Source organism: Oncorhynchus mykiss, chromosome 22 (assembly GCF_057628025.1).
Source record: "Oncorhynchus mykiss isolate SJ-2025 chromosome 22, ASM5762802v1, whole genome shotgun sequence".
Classification (NCBI taxonomy): Eukaryota; Metazoa; Chordata; class Actinopteri; order Salmoniformes; family Salmonidae; genus Oncorhynchus; species Oncorhynchus mykiss.
Genome location: NC_143043.1, coordinates 57,020,360 through 57,037,446, shown reverse-complemented (window position 1 = coordinate 57,037,446; position 17,087 = coordinate 57,020,360). Strand labels below are relative to the sequence as shown.

At 41.5% G+C, this 17,087-nt stretch overlaps 1 protein-coding gene across 4 annotated transcripts in view; it reads left to right on the top strand.

The window, feature by feature from the left end:
• Positions 1-17,087, top strand: part of LOC110502201 (unconventional myosin-X) — a 270,516-nt gene that overhangs the window by 81,016 nt on the left and 172,413 nt on the right. For all 4 annotated transcript variants that reach the window (XR_016490707.1, XM_090216354.1, XM_090216352.1 and 1 more), the window contains exons 16-17: positions 13,917-13,999; positions 16,121-16,229. Coding sequence is in view for 3 of the 4 variants with exons in the window: in XM_090216354.1 (XP_090072480.1) it covers positions 13,917-13,999; positions 16,121-16,229 (192 nt within the window). In the remaining variant the exon portion in view is untranslated. The remainder of the gene's footprint in view (positions 1-13,916; positions 14,000-16,120; positions 16,230-17,087) is intronic.

The window sequence follows — 17,087 nt, the reverse complement described above, 5'->3', positions numbered from 1 at the left end:
TATACAGGAAGTACCAGTTAAAGGCATGGCTATATACAGGAAGTACCAGTTAATAGCATGGCTATATACAGGAAGTACCAGTTAATAGCATGGCTATATACAGGAAGTACCAGTTAAAGGCATGGCTATATACAGGAAGTACCAGTTAATAGCATGGCTATATACAGGAAGTACCAGGTAACATCATGGCTATATACAGGAAGTACCAGTTAAAGGCATGGCTATATACAGGAAGTACCAGTTAATAGCATGGCTATATACAGGAAGTACTAGTTGAAGGCATGGCTATATACAGGAAGTACCAGTTAATAGCATGGCTATATACAGGAAGTATCAGTTAATAGCATGGCTATATACAGGAAGTACCAGTTAATAGCATGGCTATATACAGGAAGTACCAGTTAATAGCATGGCTATATACAGGAAGTACCAGTTAATAGCATGGCTATATACAGGAAGTACCAGTTAAAGGCATGGCTATATACAGGAAGTACCAGTTAAAGGCATGGCTATATACAGGAAGTACCAGTTAATAGCATGGCTATATACAGGAAGTACCAGTTAATAGCATGGCTATATACAGGAAGTACCAGTTAAAGGCATGGCTATATACAGGAAGTACCAGTTAAAGGCATGGCTATATACAGGAAGTACCAGTTAATAGCATGGCTATATACAGGAAGTACCAGTTAAAGGCATGGCTATATACAGGAAGTACCAGTTAATAGCATGGCTATATACAGGAAGTACCAGTTAATAGCATGGCTATATACAGGAAGTACCAGTAAATAGCATGGCTATATACAGGAAGTACCAGTTAATAGCATGGCTATATACAGGAAGTACCAGTTAAAGGCATGGCTATATACAGGAAGTACCAGTTAAAGGCATGGCTATATACAGGAAGTATCAGTTAATAGCATGGCTATATACAGGAAGTACCAGTTAATAGCATGGCTATATACAGGAAGTACCAGTTAATAGCATGGCTATATACAGGAAGTACCAGTTAAAGCCATGGCTATATACAGGAAGTACCAGTTAATAGCATGGCTATATACAGGAAGTATCAGTTAATAGCATGGCTATATACAGGAAGTACCAGGTAACATCATGGCTACTGTATATACAGGGTTGCTGGGTACAGGGTATTTGAGGGTATTTGTTACTATTCAATGCTGAAGTATAATTACAAGCATTGTATCAAAGGCTTTTATTGACAATTACATTTAGTTGATGCAAAGAGTCAATATTTGTAGTGTTGACCCTTCTTTTTCAAGACCTCTGCAATCCACCCTGGCATGCTGTCAATTAACTTCTGGGCCACATCCTGACTGATGCAGCCCATTCTTGCATAATCAGTGCTTAGAGTTTGTCAGAATTTGTGGGTTTTTGTTTGTCCACCCGCCTCTTGAGGATTGACCACAAGTTCTCAATGGGATTAAGGTCTGAGGAGTTTCCTGGCCATGGACCCAAAATATCGATGTTTTGTTCCCCGAGCCACTTAGTTATCACTTTTGCCTTATGGCTAGGTGCTCCATCATGCTGGAAAAGGCATTGTTCGTCACCAAACTGTTCCTGGATGGTTGGGAGAAGTTGCTCTCGGAGGATGTGTTGGTACCATTCTTTATTCATGGCTGTGTTCTTAGGCAAAATTGTGAGTGAGCCCACTCCCTTGGCTGAGAAGCAACCCCACACATGAATGGTCTCAGGATGCTTTACTGTTGGCATGACACAGAACTGATGGTAGCTCTCACCTTGTCTTCTCCGGACAAGCTTCTTTCCGGATGCCCCAAACAATCGGAAAGGGGATTCATCAGAGAAAATGACTTCACCCCAGTCCTCAGCAGTCCAATCCCTGTACCTTTTACAGAATATCAGTCTGTCCCTGATGTTGTTCCTGGAGAAAAGTGGCTTCTTTGCTGCCCTTCTTGACACCAGGCCACCCTCCAAAAGTCTTCGCCTCACTGTGCGTGCAGATGCACTCACACCTGCCTGCTGCCATTCTTGATCAAGCTCTGTACTGTTGGTGCCCCGATCCTGCAGCTGAATCAACTTTAGGAGACGGTCCTTGCACTTGCTGGACTTTCTTGGGCGCCCTGAAGCCTTCTTCATAACAATTGAACCGCTCTCCTTGAAGTTCTTGATGATCCGATAAATGGTTGATTTAGGTGCAATCTTACTGGCAATATCCTTGCCTGTGAAGCCCTTTTTGTGCAAAGCAATGATGACAGCACGTGTTTCCTTGCAGGTAACCATGATTGACAGAGGAAGAACAATGATTCCAAGCACCACCATCCTTTTGAAGCTTCCAGTCTGTTGTTCGAACTCAATCAGCATGACAGAGTGATCTCCAGCCTTGTCCTCGTCAACACTCACACCTATGTTAACGAGAGAATCACTGACATGATGTCAGCTGGTCCTTTTGTGGCAGGGCTGAAATGCAGTGGAAATGTTGTTTTGGGGATTCAGTTCATTTGCATGGCAAAGAGGGACTTTGCAATTAATTGCAATTTGTCTGATCACTCTTCATAACATTCTGGAGTATATGCAAATTTCCATCATACAAACTGAGGCAAAAGACTTTGTGAAAATTAATATTTGTGTCATTCTCAACTTTTGGCCACAACTGTACATGTAGGTAGGGATAAAGTGACTGTGCATGTAGGTAGGGATAAAGTGACTAGACAACAGGCTAGATAATAGACAGTAACAGCAGTATACTGTAGGTAGAGGTAAAGGATAGATAATAGACAGTAACAGCAGTATACTGTAGGTAGGGGTAAAGGATAGATAATAGACAGTAACAGCAGTATACTGTAGGTAGGGGTAAAGGATAGATAATAGACAGTAACAGCAGTATACTGTAGGTAGGGGTAAAGGATAGATAATAGACAGTAACAGCAGTATACTGTAGGTAGGGGTAAAGGATAGATAATAGACAGTAACAGCAGTATACTGTAGGTAGGGGTAAAGGATAGATAATAGACAGTAACAGCAGTATACTGTAGGTAGGGGTAAAGGATAGATAATAGACAGTAACAGCAGTATACTGTAGGTAGGAGTAAAGGATAGATAATAGACAGTAACAGCAGTATACTGTAGGTAGGGGTAAAGGATAGATAATAGACAGTAACAGCAGTATACTGTAGGTAGGAGTAAAGGATAGATAATAGACAGTAACAGCAGTATACTGTAGGTAGGAGTAAAGGATAGATAATAGACAGTAACAGCAGTATACTGTAGGTAGGGGTAAAGGATAGATAATAGACAGTAACAGCAGTATACTGTAGGTAGGGGTAAAGGATAGATAATAGACAGTAACAGCAGTATACTGTAGGTAGGGGTAAAGTGACTAGACAACAGGATAGATAATAGACAGTAACAGCAGTATACTGTAGGTAGGGGTAAAGGATAGATAATAGACAGTAACAGCAGTATACTGTAGGTAGAGGTAAAGGATAGATAATAGACAGTAACAGCAGTATACTGTAGGTAGGGGTAAAGGATAGATAATAGACAGTAACAGCAGTATACTGTAGGTAGGGGTAAAGGATAGATAATAGACAGTAACAGCAGTATACTGTAGGTAGGGGTAAAGGATAGATAATAGACAGTAACAGCAGTATACTGTAGGTAGGGGTAAAGGATAGATAATAGACAGTAACAGCAGTATACTGTAGGTAGGGGTAAAGGATAGATAATAGACAGTAACAGCAGTATACTGTAGGTAGGGGTAAAGGATAGATAATAGACAGTAACAGCAGTATACTGTAGGTAGGGGTAAAGGATAGATAATAGACAGTAACAGCAGTATACTGTAGGTAGGGGTAAAGGATAGATAATAGACAGTAACAGCAGTATACTGTAGGTAGGGGTAAAGTGACTAGACAACAGGATAGATAATAGACAGTAACAGCAGTATACTGTAGGTAGGGGTAAAGGATAGATAATAGACAGTAGCAGCAGTATACTGTAGGTAGGGGTAAAGGATAGATAATAGACAGTAACAGCAGTATACTATAGGTAGGGGTAAAGTGACTAGACAACAGGATAGATAATAGACAGTAACAGCAGTATACTGTAGGTAGGGGTAAAGGATAGATAATAGACAGTAGCAGCAGTATACTGTAGGTAGGGGTAAAGGATAGATAATAGACAGTAACAGCAGTATACTATAGGTAGGGGTAAAGTGACTAGACAACAGGATAGATAATAGACAGTAACAGCAGTATACTGTAGGTAGAGGTAAAGGATAGATAATAGACAGTAACAGCAGTATACTGTAGGTAGGGGTAAAGGATAGATAATAGACAGTAACAGCAGTATACTGTAGGTAGAGGTAAAGGATAGATAATAGACAGTAACAGCAGTATACTGTAGGTAGGGGTAAAGGATAGATAATAGACAGTAACAGCAGTATACTGTAGGTAGGGGTAAAGGATAGATAATAGACAGTAACAGCAGTATACTGTAGGTAGGGGTAAAGTGACTAGACAACAGGATAGATAATAGACAGTAACAGCAGTATACTGTAGGTAGGGGTAAAGGATAGATAATAGACAGTAACAGCAGTATACTGTAGGTAGGGGTAAAGTGACTAGACAACAGGATAGATAATAGACAGTAACAGCAGTATACTGTAGGTAGGGGTAAAGTGACTAGACAACAGGATAGATAATAGACAGTAACAGCAGTATACTGTAGGTAGGGGTAAAGTGACTAGACAACAGGATAGATAATAGACAGTAACAGCAGTATACTGTAGGTAGGGGTAAAGTGACTAGACAACAGGATAGATAATAGACAGTAACAGCAGTATACTGTAGGTAGGGGTAAAGGATAGATAATAGACAGTAACAGCAGTATACTGTAGGTAGGGGTAAAGGATAGATAATAGACAGTAACAGCAGTATACTGTAGGTAGGGGTAAAGTGACTAGACAACAGGATAGATAATAGACAGTAACAGCAGTATACTGTAGGTAGGGGTAAAGGATAGATAATAGACAGTAACAGCAGTATACTGTAGGTAGGGATAAAGGATAGATAATAGACAGTAACAGCAGTATACTGTAGGTAGGGATAAAGGATAGATAATAGACAGTAACAACAGTATACTGTAGGTAGGGGTAAAGGATAGATAATAGACAGTAACAACAGTATACTGTAGGTAGGGGTAAAGGATAGATAATAGACAGTAACAGCAGTATACTGTAGGTAGGGGTAAAGGATAGATAATAGACAGTAACAGCAGTATACTGTAGGTAGGGGTAAAGGATAGATAATAGACAGTAACAGCAGTATACTGTAGGTAGGGGTAAATGATAGATAATAGACAGTAACAGCAGTATACTGTAGGTAGGGGTAAAGGATAGATAATAGACAGTAACAGCAGTATACTGTAGGTAGGGATAAAGGATAGATAATAGACAGTAACAGCAGTATACTGTAGGTAGGGGTAAAGGATAGATAATAGACAGTAACAGCAGTATACTGTAGGTAGGGGTAAAGGATAGATAATAGACAGTAACAGCAGTATACTGTAGGTAGAGGTAAAGGATAGATAATAGACAGTAACAGCAGTATACTGTAGGTAGGGGTAAAGGATAGATACTAGACAGTAACAGTAGTATACTGTAGGTAGGGGTAAAGGATAGATAATAGACAGTAACAGCAGTATACTGTAGGTAGGGGTAAAGGATAGATAATAGACAGTAACAGCAGTATACTGTAGGTAGGGGTAAAGGATAGATAATAGACAGTAACAGCAGTATACTGTAGGTAGGGGTAAAGGATAGATACTAGACAGTAACAGTAGTATACTGTAGGTAGGGGTAAAGGATAGATAATAGACAGTAACAGCAGTATACTGTAGGTAGGAGTAAAGGATAGATAATAGACAGTAACAGCAGTATACTGTAGGTAGGGGTAAAGGATAGATAATAGACAGTAACAGTAGTATACTGTAGGTAGGGGTAAAGGATAGATAATAGACAGTAACAGCAGTATACTGTAGGTAGGGGTAAAGGATAGATAATAGACAGTAACAGCAGTATACTGTAGGTAGGGGTAAAGTGACTAGACAACAGGATAGATAATAGACAGTAACAGCAGTATACTGTAGGTAGGGGTAAAGGATAGATAATAGACAGTAGCAGCAGTATACTGTAGGTAGGGGTAAAGGATAGATAATAGACAGTAACAGCAGTATACTGTAGGTAGAGGTAAAGGATAGATAATAGACAGTAACAGCAGTATACTGTAGGTAGGGGTAAAGGATAGATAATAGACAGTAACAGCAGTATACTGTAGGTAGGGGTAAAGGATAGATAATAGACAGTAACAGCAGTATACTATAGGTAGGGGTAAAGTGACTAGACAACAGGATAGATAATAGACAGTAACAGCAGTATACTGTAGGTAGGGGTAAAGGATAGATAATAGACAGTAACAGCAGTATACTGTAGGTAGAGGTAAAGGATAGATAATAGACAGTAACAGCAGTATACTGTAGGTAGGGGTAAAGGATAGATAATAGACAGTAACAGCAGTATACTGTAGGTAGGGGTAAAGGATAGATAATAGACAGTAACAGCAGTATACTGTAGGTAGGGGTAAAGGATAGATAATAGACAGTAACAGCAGTATACTGTAGGTAGGGGTAAAGTGACTAGACAACAGGATAGATAATAGACAGTAACAGCAGTATACTGTAGGTAGGGGTAAAGTGACTAGACAACAGGATAGATAATAGACAGTAACAGCAGTATACTGTAGGTAGGGGTAAAGTGACTAGACAACAGGATAGATAATAGACAGTAACAGCAGTATACTGTAGGTAGGGGTAAAGTGACTAGACAACAGGATAGATAATAGACAGTAACAGCAGTATACTGTAGGTAGGGATAAAGGATAGATAGTAGACAGTAACAACAGTATACTGTAGGTAGGGGTAAAGGAGAGATAATAGACAGTAACAGCAGTATACTGTAGGTAGGGGTAAAGGATAGATAATAGACAGTAACAACAGTATACTGTAGGTAGGGGTAAAGGATAGATAATAGACAGTAACAGCAGTATACTGTAGGTAGGGGTAAAGGATAGATAATAGACAGTAACAGCAGTATACTGTAGGTAGGGGTAAAGGATAGATAATAGACAGTAACAGCAGTATACTGTAGGTAGGGGTAAAGGATAGATAATAGACAGTAACAGCAGTATACTGTAGGTAGGGGTAAAGGATAGATAATAGACAGTAACAGCAGTATACTGTAGGTAGGGGTAAAGTGACTAGACAACAGGATAGATAATAGACAGTAACAGCAGTATACTGTAGGTAGGGGTAAAGGATAGATAATAGACAGTAACAGCAGTATACTGTAGGTAGGGGTAAAGGATAGATAATAGACAGTAACAGCAGTATACTGTAGGTAGGGGTAAAGGATAGATAATAGACAGTAACAGCAGTATACTGTAGGTAGGGGTAAAGGATAGATAATAGACAGTAACAGCAGTATACTGTAGGTAGGAGTAAAGGATAGATAATAGACAGTAACAGCAGTATACTGTAGGTAGGGGTAAAGGATAGATAATAGACAGTAACAGTAGTATACTGTAGGTAGGGGTAAAGGATAGATAATAGACAGTAACAGCAGTATACTGTAGGTAGGGGTAAAGGATAGATAATAGACAGTAACAGCAGTATACTGTAGGTAGGGGTAAAGGATAGATAATAGACAGTAACAGCAGTATACTGTAGGTAGGGGTAAAGTGACTAGACAACAGGATAGATAATAGACAGTAACAGCAGTATACTGTAGGTAGGGGTAAAGTGACTAGACAACAGGATAGATAATAGACAGTAACAGCAGTATACTGTAGGTAGGGGTAAAGTGACTAGACAACAGGATAGATAATAGACAGTAACAGCAGTATACTGTAGGTAGGGGTAAAGTGACTAGACAACAGGATAGATAATAGACAGTAACAGCAGTATACTGTAGGTAGGGGTAAAGTGACTAGACAACAGGATAGATAATAGACAGTAACAGCAGTATACTGTAGGTAGGGGTAAAGGATAGATAATAGACAGTAACAGCAGTATACTGTAGGTAGGGGTAAAGGATAGATAATAGACAGTAACAGCAGTATACTGTAGGTAGGGGTAAAGTGACTAGACAACAGGATAGATAATAGACAGTAACAGCAGTATACTGTAGGTAGGGGTAAAGGATAGATAATAGACAGTAACAGCAGTATACTGTAGGTAGGGATAAAGGATAGATAATAGACAGTAACAGCAGTATACTGTAGGTAGGGATAAAGGATAGATAATAGACAGTAACAACAGTATACTGTAGGTAGGGGTAAAGGATAGATAATAGACAGTAACAGCAGTATACTGTAGGTAGGGGTAAAGGATAGATAATAGACAGTAACAGCAGTATACTGTAGGTAGGGGTAAAGGATAGATAATAGACAGTAACAGCAGTATACTGTAGGTAGGGGTAAAGGATAGATAATAGACAGTAACAGCAGTATACTGTAGGTAGGGGTAAAGTGACTAGACAACAGGATAGATAATAGACAGTAACAGCAGTATACTGTAGGTAGGGGTAAAGTGACTAGACAACAGGATAGATAATAGACAGTAACAGCAGTATACTGTAGGTAGGGGTAAAGTGACTAGACAACAGGATAGATAATAGACAGTAACAGCAGTATACTGTAGGTAGGGGTAAAGTGACTAGACAACAGGATAGATAATAGACAGTAACAGCAGTATACTGTAGGTAGGGGTAAAGGATAGATAATAGACAGTAACAGCAGTATACTGTAGGTAGGGGTAAAGGATAGATAATAGACAGTAACAGCAGTATACTGTAGGTAGGGGTAAAGTGACTAGACAACAGGATAGATAATAGACAGTAACAGCAGTATACTGTAGGTAGGGGTAAAGGATAGATAATAGACAGTAACAGCAGTATACTGTAGGTAGGGATAAAGGATAGATAATAGACAGTAACAGCAGTATACTGTAGGTAGGGATAAAGGATAGATAATAGACAGTAACAGCAGTATACTGTAGGTAGGGGTAAAGGATAGATAATAGACAGTAACAACAGTATACTGTAGGTAGGGGTAAAGGATAGGTAATAGACAGTAACAGCAGTATACTGTAGGTAGGGGTAAAGGATAGGTAATAGACAGTAACAGCAGTATACTATAGGTAGGGGTAAAGGATAGATAATAGACAGTAACAGTATACTGTAGGTAGGGGTAAAGGATAGATAATAGACAGTAACAGCAGTATACTGTAGGTAGGGGTAAAGGATAGATAATAGACAGTAACAGCAGTATACTGTAAGTAGGGGTAAAGTGACTAGACAACAGGATAGATAATAGACAGTAACAGCAGTATACTGTAAGTAGGGGTAAAGTGACTAGACAACAGGATAGATAATAGACAGTAACAGCAGTATACTGTAAGTAGGGGTAAAGTGACTAGACAACAGGATAGATAATAGACAGTAACAGCAGTATACTGTAAGTAGGGGTAAAGTGACTAGACAACAGGATAGATAATAGACAGTAACAGCAGTATACTGTAAGTAGGGGTAAAGTGACTAGACAACAGGATAGATAATAGACAGTAACAGCAGTATACTGTAAGTAGGGGTAAAGTGACTAGACAACAGGATAGATAATAGACAGTAACAGCAGTATACTGTAAGTAGGGGTAAAGTGACTAGACAACAGGATAGATAATAGACAGTAACAGCAGTATACTGTAAGTAGGGGTAAAGTGACTAGACAACAGGATAGATAATAGACAGTAACAGCAGTATACTGTAAGTAGGGGTAAAGTGACTAGACAACAGGATAGATAATAGACAGTAACAGCAGTATACTGTAAGTAGGGGTAAAGTGACTAGACAACAGGATAGATAATAGACAGTAACAGCAGTATACTGTAAGTAGGGGTAAAGTGACTAGACAACAGGATAGATAATAGACAGTAACAGCAGTATACTGTAAGTAGGGGTAAAGTGACTAGACAACAGGATAGATAATAGACAGTAACAGCAGTATACTGTAAGTAGGGGTAAAGTGACTAGACAACAGGATAGATAATAGACAGTAACAGCAGTATACTGTAAGTAGGGGTAAAGTGACTAGACAACAGGATAGATAATAGACAGTAACAGCAGTATACTGTAAGTAGGGGTAAAGTGACTAGACAACAGGATAGATAATAGACAGTAACAGCAGTATACTGTAAGTAGGGGTAAAGTGACTAGACAACAGGATAGATAATAGACAGTAACAGCAGTATACTGTAGGTAGGGGTAAAGGATAGATAATAGACAGTAACAGCAGTATACTGTAAGTAGGGGTAAAGTGACTAGACAACAGGATAGATAATAGACAGTAACAGCAGTATACTGTAGGTAGGGGTAAAGGATAGATAATAGACAGTAACAGCAGTATACTGTAGGTAGGGGTAAAGGATAGATAATAGACAGTAACAGCAGTATACTGTAGGTAGGGGTAAAGGATAGATAATAGACAGTAACAGCAGTATACTGTAGGTAGAGGTAAAGGATAGATAATAGACAGTAACAGCAGTATACTGTAGGTAGGGGTAAAGGATAGATAATAGACAGTAACAGCAGTATACTGTAGGTAGGGGTAAAGGATAGATAATAGACAGTAACAGCAGTATACTGTAGGTAGAGGTAAAGGATAGATAATAGACAGTAACAGCAGTATACTGTAGGTAGAGGTAAAGGATAAATAATAGACAGTAACAGCAGTATACTGTAGGTAGGGGTAAAGGATAGATAATAGACAGTAACAGCAGTATACTGTAGGTAGGGGTAAAGGATAGATAATAGACAGTAACAGCAGTATACTGTAGGTAGGGGTAAAGGATAGATAATAGACAGTAACAACAGTATACTGTAGGTAGGGGTAAAGGATAGATAATAGACAGTAACAGCAGTATACTGTAGGTAGGGGTAAAGGATAGATAATAGACAGTAACAGCAGTATACTGTAAGTAGGGGTAAAGTGACTAGACAACAGGATAGATAATAGACAGTAACAGCAGTATACTGTAGGTAGAGGTAAAGGATAGATAATAGACAGTAACAGCAGTATACTGTAGGTAGGGGTAAAGGATAGATAATAGACAGTAACAGCAGTATACTGTAGGTAGGGGTAAAGGATAGATAATAGACAGTAACAGCAGTATACTGTAGGTAGGGGTAAAGGATAGATAATAGACAGTAACAGCAGTATACTGTAGGTAGGGGTAAAGGATAGATAATAGACAGTAACAGCAGTATACTGTAGGTAGGGGTAAAGGATAGATAATAGACAGTAACAGCAGTATACTGTAGGTAGGGGTAAAGGATAGATAATAGACAGTAACAGCAGTATACTGTAGGTAGGGGTAAAGGATAGATAATAGACAGTAACAGCAGTATACTGTAGGTAGGGGTAAAGGATAGATAATAGACAGTAACAGCAGTATACTGTAGGTAGGGGTAAAGGATAGATAATAGACAGTAACAGCAGTATACTGTAGGTAGGGGTAAAGGATAGATAATAGACAGTAACAGCAGTATACTGTAGGTAGGGGTAAAGGATAGATAATAGACAGTAACAGCAGTATACTATAGGTAGGGGTAAAGGATAGATAATAGACAGTAACAGCAGTATACTATAGGTAGGGGTAAAGGATAGATAATAGACAGTAACAGCAGTATACTGTAGGTAGGGGTAAAGGATAGATAATAGACAGTAACAGCAGTATACTGTAGGTAGGAGTAAAGGATAGATAATAGACAGTAGCAGCAGTATACTGTAGGTAGGGGTAAAGGATAGATAATAGACAGTAACAGCAGTATACTGTAGGTAGGGGTAAAGGATAGATAATAGACAGTAACAGCAGTATACTGTAGGTAGGGGTAAAGGATAGATAATAGACAGTAGCAGCAGTATACTGTAGGTAGGGGTAAAGGATAGATAATAGACAGTAACAGCAGTATACTGTAGGTAGGGGTAAAGGATAGATAATAGACAGTAACAGCAGTATACTGTAGGTAGGAGTAAAGGATAGATAATAGACAGTAGCAGTAGCGTACACTATATATACAAAACTACTCCTTAAAATGATTCGGCTATTTCAGCCACACACGTTGCTGACGTATGAAATCGATCACACCACCATTCTCCGTAGACAAACATTGGCCTTACTGAAGAGCTCAGTGAATTTCAACGTGGCACCGTCTTAGGATGTCACCTTTCCAACAAGTCAGTTCTGTAAGTGCTGTTATTGTGAAGTGGAAACATCTTGGAGAAACAATGGCTTAGCCACGAAGTGGTAGTCCACACAAGATCACAGAACGGGAGTGCCTGGACCGCCGAGTGCTAAAAATGGTATGTTCTCAGTTGCAACACTCACTACCGAGTTCCAAACTGCCCCTGGAAGCAACACTCACTACTGAGTTCCAAACTGCCCCTGGAAGCAACACTCACTACCGAGTTCCAAACTGCCCCTGGAAGCAACACTCACTACCGAGTTCCAAACTGCCCCTGGAAGCAACACTCACTACCGAGTTCCAAACTGCCCCTGGAAGCAACACTCACTACCGAGTTCCAAACTGCCCCTGGAAGCAACACTCACTACTGAGTTCCAAACTGCCCCTGGAAGCAACACTCACTACCGAGTTCCAAACTGCCCCTGGAAGCAACACTCACTACCGAGTTCCAAACTGCCCCTGGAAGCAACACTCACTACCGAGTTCCAAACTGCCCCTGGAAGCAACACTCACTACCGAGTTCCAAACTGCCCCTGGAAGCAACACTCACTACCGAGTTCCAAACTGCCTCTGGAAGCAACACTCACTACCGAGTTCCAAACTGCCTCTGGAAGCAACACTCACTACCGAGTTCCAGACTGCCCCTGGAAGCAACGTCAGCACAGGAACTGTTTGTCGGGAGCTTCATGAAATGGGTTTCCATGGCCAAGCAGCAGCGATTCCTGTCCCTCCTCTCCCCAGACCCCAACTCCCCTAGGAGAGGAGGCTGTGGAGCAACCCTGATTCCTGTCCTTCCTCTCCCCAGACCCCAACTCCCCTGCTGCTCGGATCTCGGTGTTATCTGGAAGGTCTCGGTGTTATCCGGAAGGTCTCGGTGTTATCCGGAAGGTCTCGGTGTTATCCGGAAGGTCTCGGTGTTATCCGGAAGGTCTCGGTGTTATCCGGAAGGTCTCGGTGTTATCCGGAAGGTCTCGGTGTTATCCGGAAGGGCTCGGTGTTATCCGGAAGGGCTCGGTGTTATCCGGAAGGGCTCTGTGTTATCTGGAAGGGCTCTGTTAGTTCACATGGAGGACAGTCACATCCTTCAGTAGATTTCTCCCAGTCCAACTGTATTTTAGAGGTTGTTTCATCATAAATAACACAAGGTGAAATAGTAACTTGGGAAGTCCTCATCCGAGGTGAAGCTGCACCATCATTAAACTCATAAGCACGTCTCTGTCATGGGTCATTTTGTATATGGCTATAGATGTCTATGGAATCAATACCTCTAACTCTTCCTGTCCTGGGCCAGGAGAGCAGTACTTCAGTAAGAGGGAGGAATCTGTCCCTGCTATGCTGTTAAGACCAGGGGCCGAGTAACTCAACAGGTCTTAACAGAGCAGTCGACTCCGCTCACCTGCTCTTAGCCGCACTCTCACTGAGCTTCAGATCAGGCTCATTCTCTTTCAGCATGTGTAACGCACTCTCACTGAGCTTCAGATCAGGCTCATTCTCTTTCAGCATGTGTAACATGGCCCCAGTGAACATACACTGTCCTGTCCCCTGCCAGGTGAACTAACTGAAACATGTCCCCACTCTCTGTCAGGTTCTGTATGACGTCAGAGGGGTCCTACAGAAGAACCGAGACACCTTCAGAGATGACGTCTTAAACATGCTCAAGGACAGCAGGTGTGTGTGGTGTGTGTGTGTGTGTGTTGGAACGGCTACTAGATGTTCCTCTGACTGGAATAAACAAGCACAACGACCCTGTACTAAAGTCACTCCACTGTGTTAATGTGCAGAGTAATACCCTCTGACCCTGTACTAAAGTCACTCCACTGTGTTAATGTACAGAGTAATACCCTCTGACCCTGTACTAAAGTCACTCCACTGTGTTAATGTACAGAGTAATACCCTCTGACCCTGTACTAAAGTCACTCCACTGTGTTAATGTACTGAGTAATACCCTCTGACCCTGTACTAAAGTCACTCCACTGTGTTAATGTACTGAGTAATACCCTCTGACCCTGTACTAAAGTCACTCCACTGTGTTAATGTGCAGAGTAATACCCTCTGACCCTGTACTAAAGTCACTCCACTGTGTTAATGTGCAGAGTAATACCCTCTGACCCTGTACTAAAGTCACTCCACTGTGTTAATGTGCAGAGTAATACCCTCTGACCCTGTACTAAAGTCACTCCACTGTGTTAATGTACAGAGTAATACCCTCTGACCCTGTACTAAAGTCACTCCACTGTGTTAATGTTCAGAGTAATACCCTCTGACCCTGTACTAAAGTCACTCCACTGTGTTAATGTATAGAGTAATACCCTCTGACCCTGTACTAAAGTCACTCCACTGTGTTAATGTACAGAGTAATACCCTCCGACCCTGTACTAAAGTCACTCCACTGTGTTAATGTACAGAGTAATACCCTCTGACCCTGTACTAAAGTCACTCCACTGTGTTAATGTGCAGAGTAATACCCTCTGACCCTGTACTAAAGTCACTCCACTGTGTTAATGTACAGAGTAATACCCTCTGACCCTGTACTAAAGTCACTCCACTGTGTTAATGTACAGAGTAATACCCTCTGACCCTGTACTAAAGTCACTCCACTGTGTTAATGTGCAGAGTAATACCCTCTGACCCTGTACTAAAGTCACTCCACTGTGTTAATGTACAGAGTAATACCCTCTGACCCTGTACTAAAGTCACTCCACTGTGTTAATGTTCAGAGTAATACCCTCTGACCCTGTACTAAAGTCACTCCACTGTGTTAATGTACTGAGTAATACCCTCTGACCCTGTACTAAAGTCACTCCACTGTGTTAATGTACTGAGTAATACCCTCTGACCCTGTACTAAAGTCACTCCACTGTGTTAATGTACAGAGTAATACCCTCTGACCCTGTACTAAAGTCACTCCACTGTGTTAATGTACAGAGTAATACCCTCTGACCCTGTACTAAAGTCACTCCACTGTGTTAATGTGCAGAGTAATACCCTCTGACCCTGTACTAAAGTCACTCCACTGTGTTAATGTGCAGAGTAATACCCTCTGACCCTGTACTAAAGTCACTCCACTGTGTTAATGTGCAGAGTAATACCCTCTGACCCTGTACTAAAGTCACTCCACTGTGTTAATGTACAGAGTAATACCCTCTGACCCTGTACTAAAGTCACTCCACTGTGTTAATGTGCAGAGTAATACCCTCTGACCCTGTACTAAAGTCACTCCACTGTGTTAATGTACAGAGTAATACCCTCTGACCCTGTACTAAAGTCACTCCACTGTGTTAATGTACAGAGTAATACCCTCTGACCCTGTACTAAAGTCACTCCACTGTGTTAATGTACAGAGTAATACCCTCTGACCCTGTACTAAAGTCACTCCACTGTGTTAATGTACAGAGTAATACCCTCTGACCCTGTACTAAAGTCACTCCACTGTGTTAATGTGCAGAGTAATACCCTGTACTAAAGTCACTCCACTGTGTTAATGTGCAGAGTAATACCCTCTGACCCTGTACTAAAGTCACTCCACTGTGTTAATGTACAGAGTAATACCCTCTGACCCTGTACTAAAGTCACTCCACTGTGTTAATGTGCAGAGTAATACCCTGTACTAAAGTCACTCCACTGTGTTAATGTGCAGAGTAATACCCTCTGACCCTGTACTAAAGTCACTCCACTGTGTTTAGAGAATGTTGAACATGTTTGTTCCGTCCTTCAGGCTTGACTTCATCTAAGACCTGTTTCAGTTGACGAGTTTGTTTAATGTAAAGGACTGTGGTTTATGTCCTTCAGGCTTGACTTCATCTATGACCTGTTTGAGCGTGTCGGGAGCAGGAACGGAGAGGAGACCCTGAAGATGGGGACGGCCAGACGCAAACCCACCGTCAGCTCTCAGTTCAGGGTGAGGCTCACTGTTCATGACCCCTGACCTCTAACCCTAACCCACCGTCAGCTCTCAGTTCAGGGTGAGGACCTCTAACCCCAACCCACCGTCAGCTCTCAGTTCAGGGTGAGGACCTCTAACCTCTAACCCTATTCCACCGTCAGCTCTCAGTTCAGGGTGAGGACCTCTCATCCCAACCCAACGTCAGCTCTCAGTTCAGGGTGAGGACCTCTAACCCTAACCCACCATCAGCTCAGGGAGAGGATCTCTAACCTCTAACCCTAATCCACCGTCAGCTCTCAGTTCAGGGTGAGGACCTCTAACCTCTAACCCCTAACCCTAATCCACTGTCAATTCTCAGTTCAGGGTGAGGACCTCTAACCCCAATCCACTGTCAGCTCTCAGTTCAGGGTGAGGACCTCTAACCTCTAACCCTAATCCACCATCAGCTCTCAGTTCAGGGTGAGGACCTCTAACCCCTAACCCTAATCCACTGTCAATTCTCAGTTCAGGGTGAGGACCTCTAACCCCAATCCACTGTCAGCTCTCAGTTCAGGGTGAGGACCTCTAACCTCTAACCCTAATCCACCGTCAGCTCTCAGTTCAGGGTGAGGACTTCTAACCTCTAACCCTAACCCACTGTCAGCTCTCAGTACAGGGTGAGGATCTCTAACCTCTAACCCTAATCCACCGTCAACTCTCAGTTCAGGGTGAGGACCTCTAACCCCTAACCCTAATCCACTGTCAGCTCTCAGTTCAGGGTGAGGATCTCTAACCCTAATCCACCGTCAGCTCTCAGTTCAGGGTGAGGATCTCTAACCCCTAACCCTAATCCATTGTCAGCTCTCAGTTCAGGGTGAGGACCTCTAACCTCTA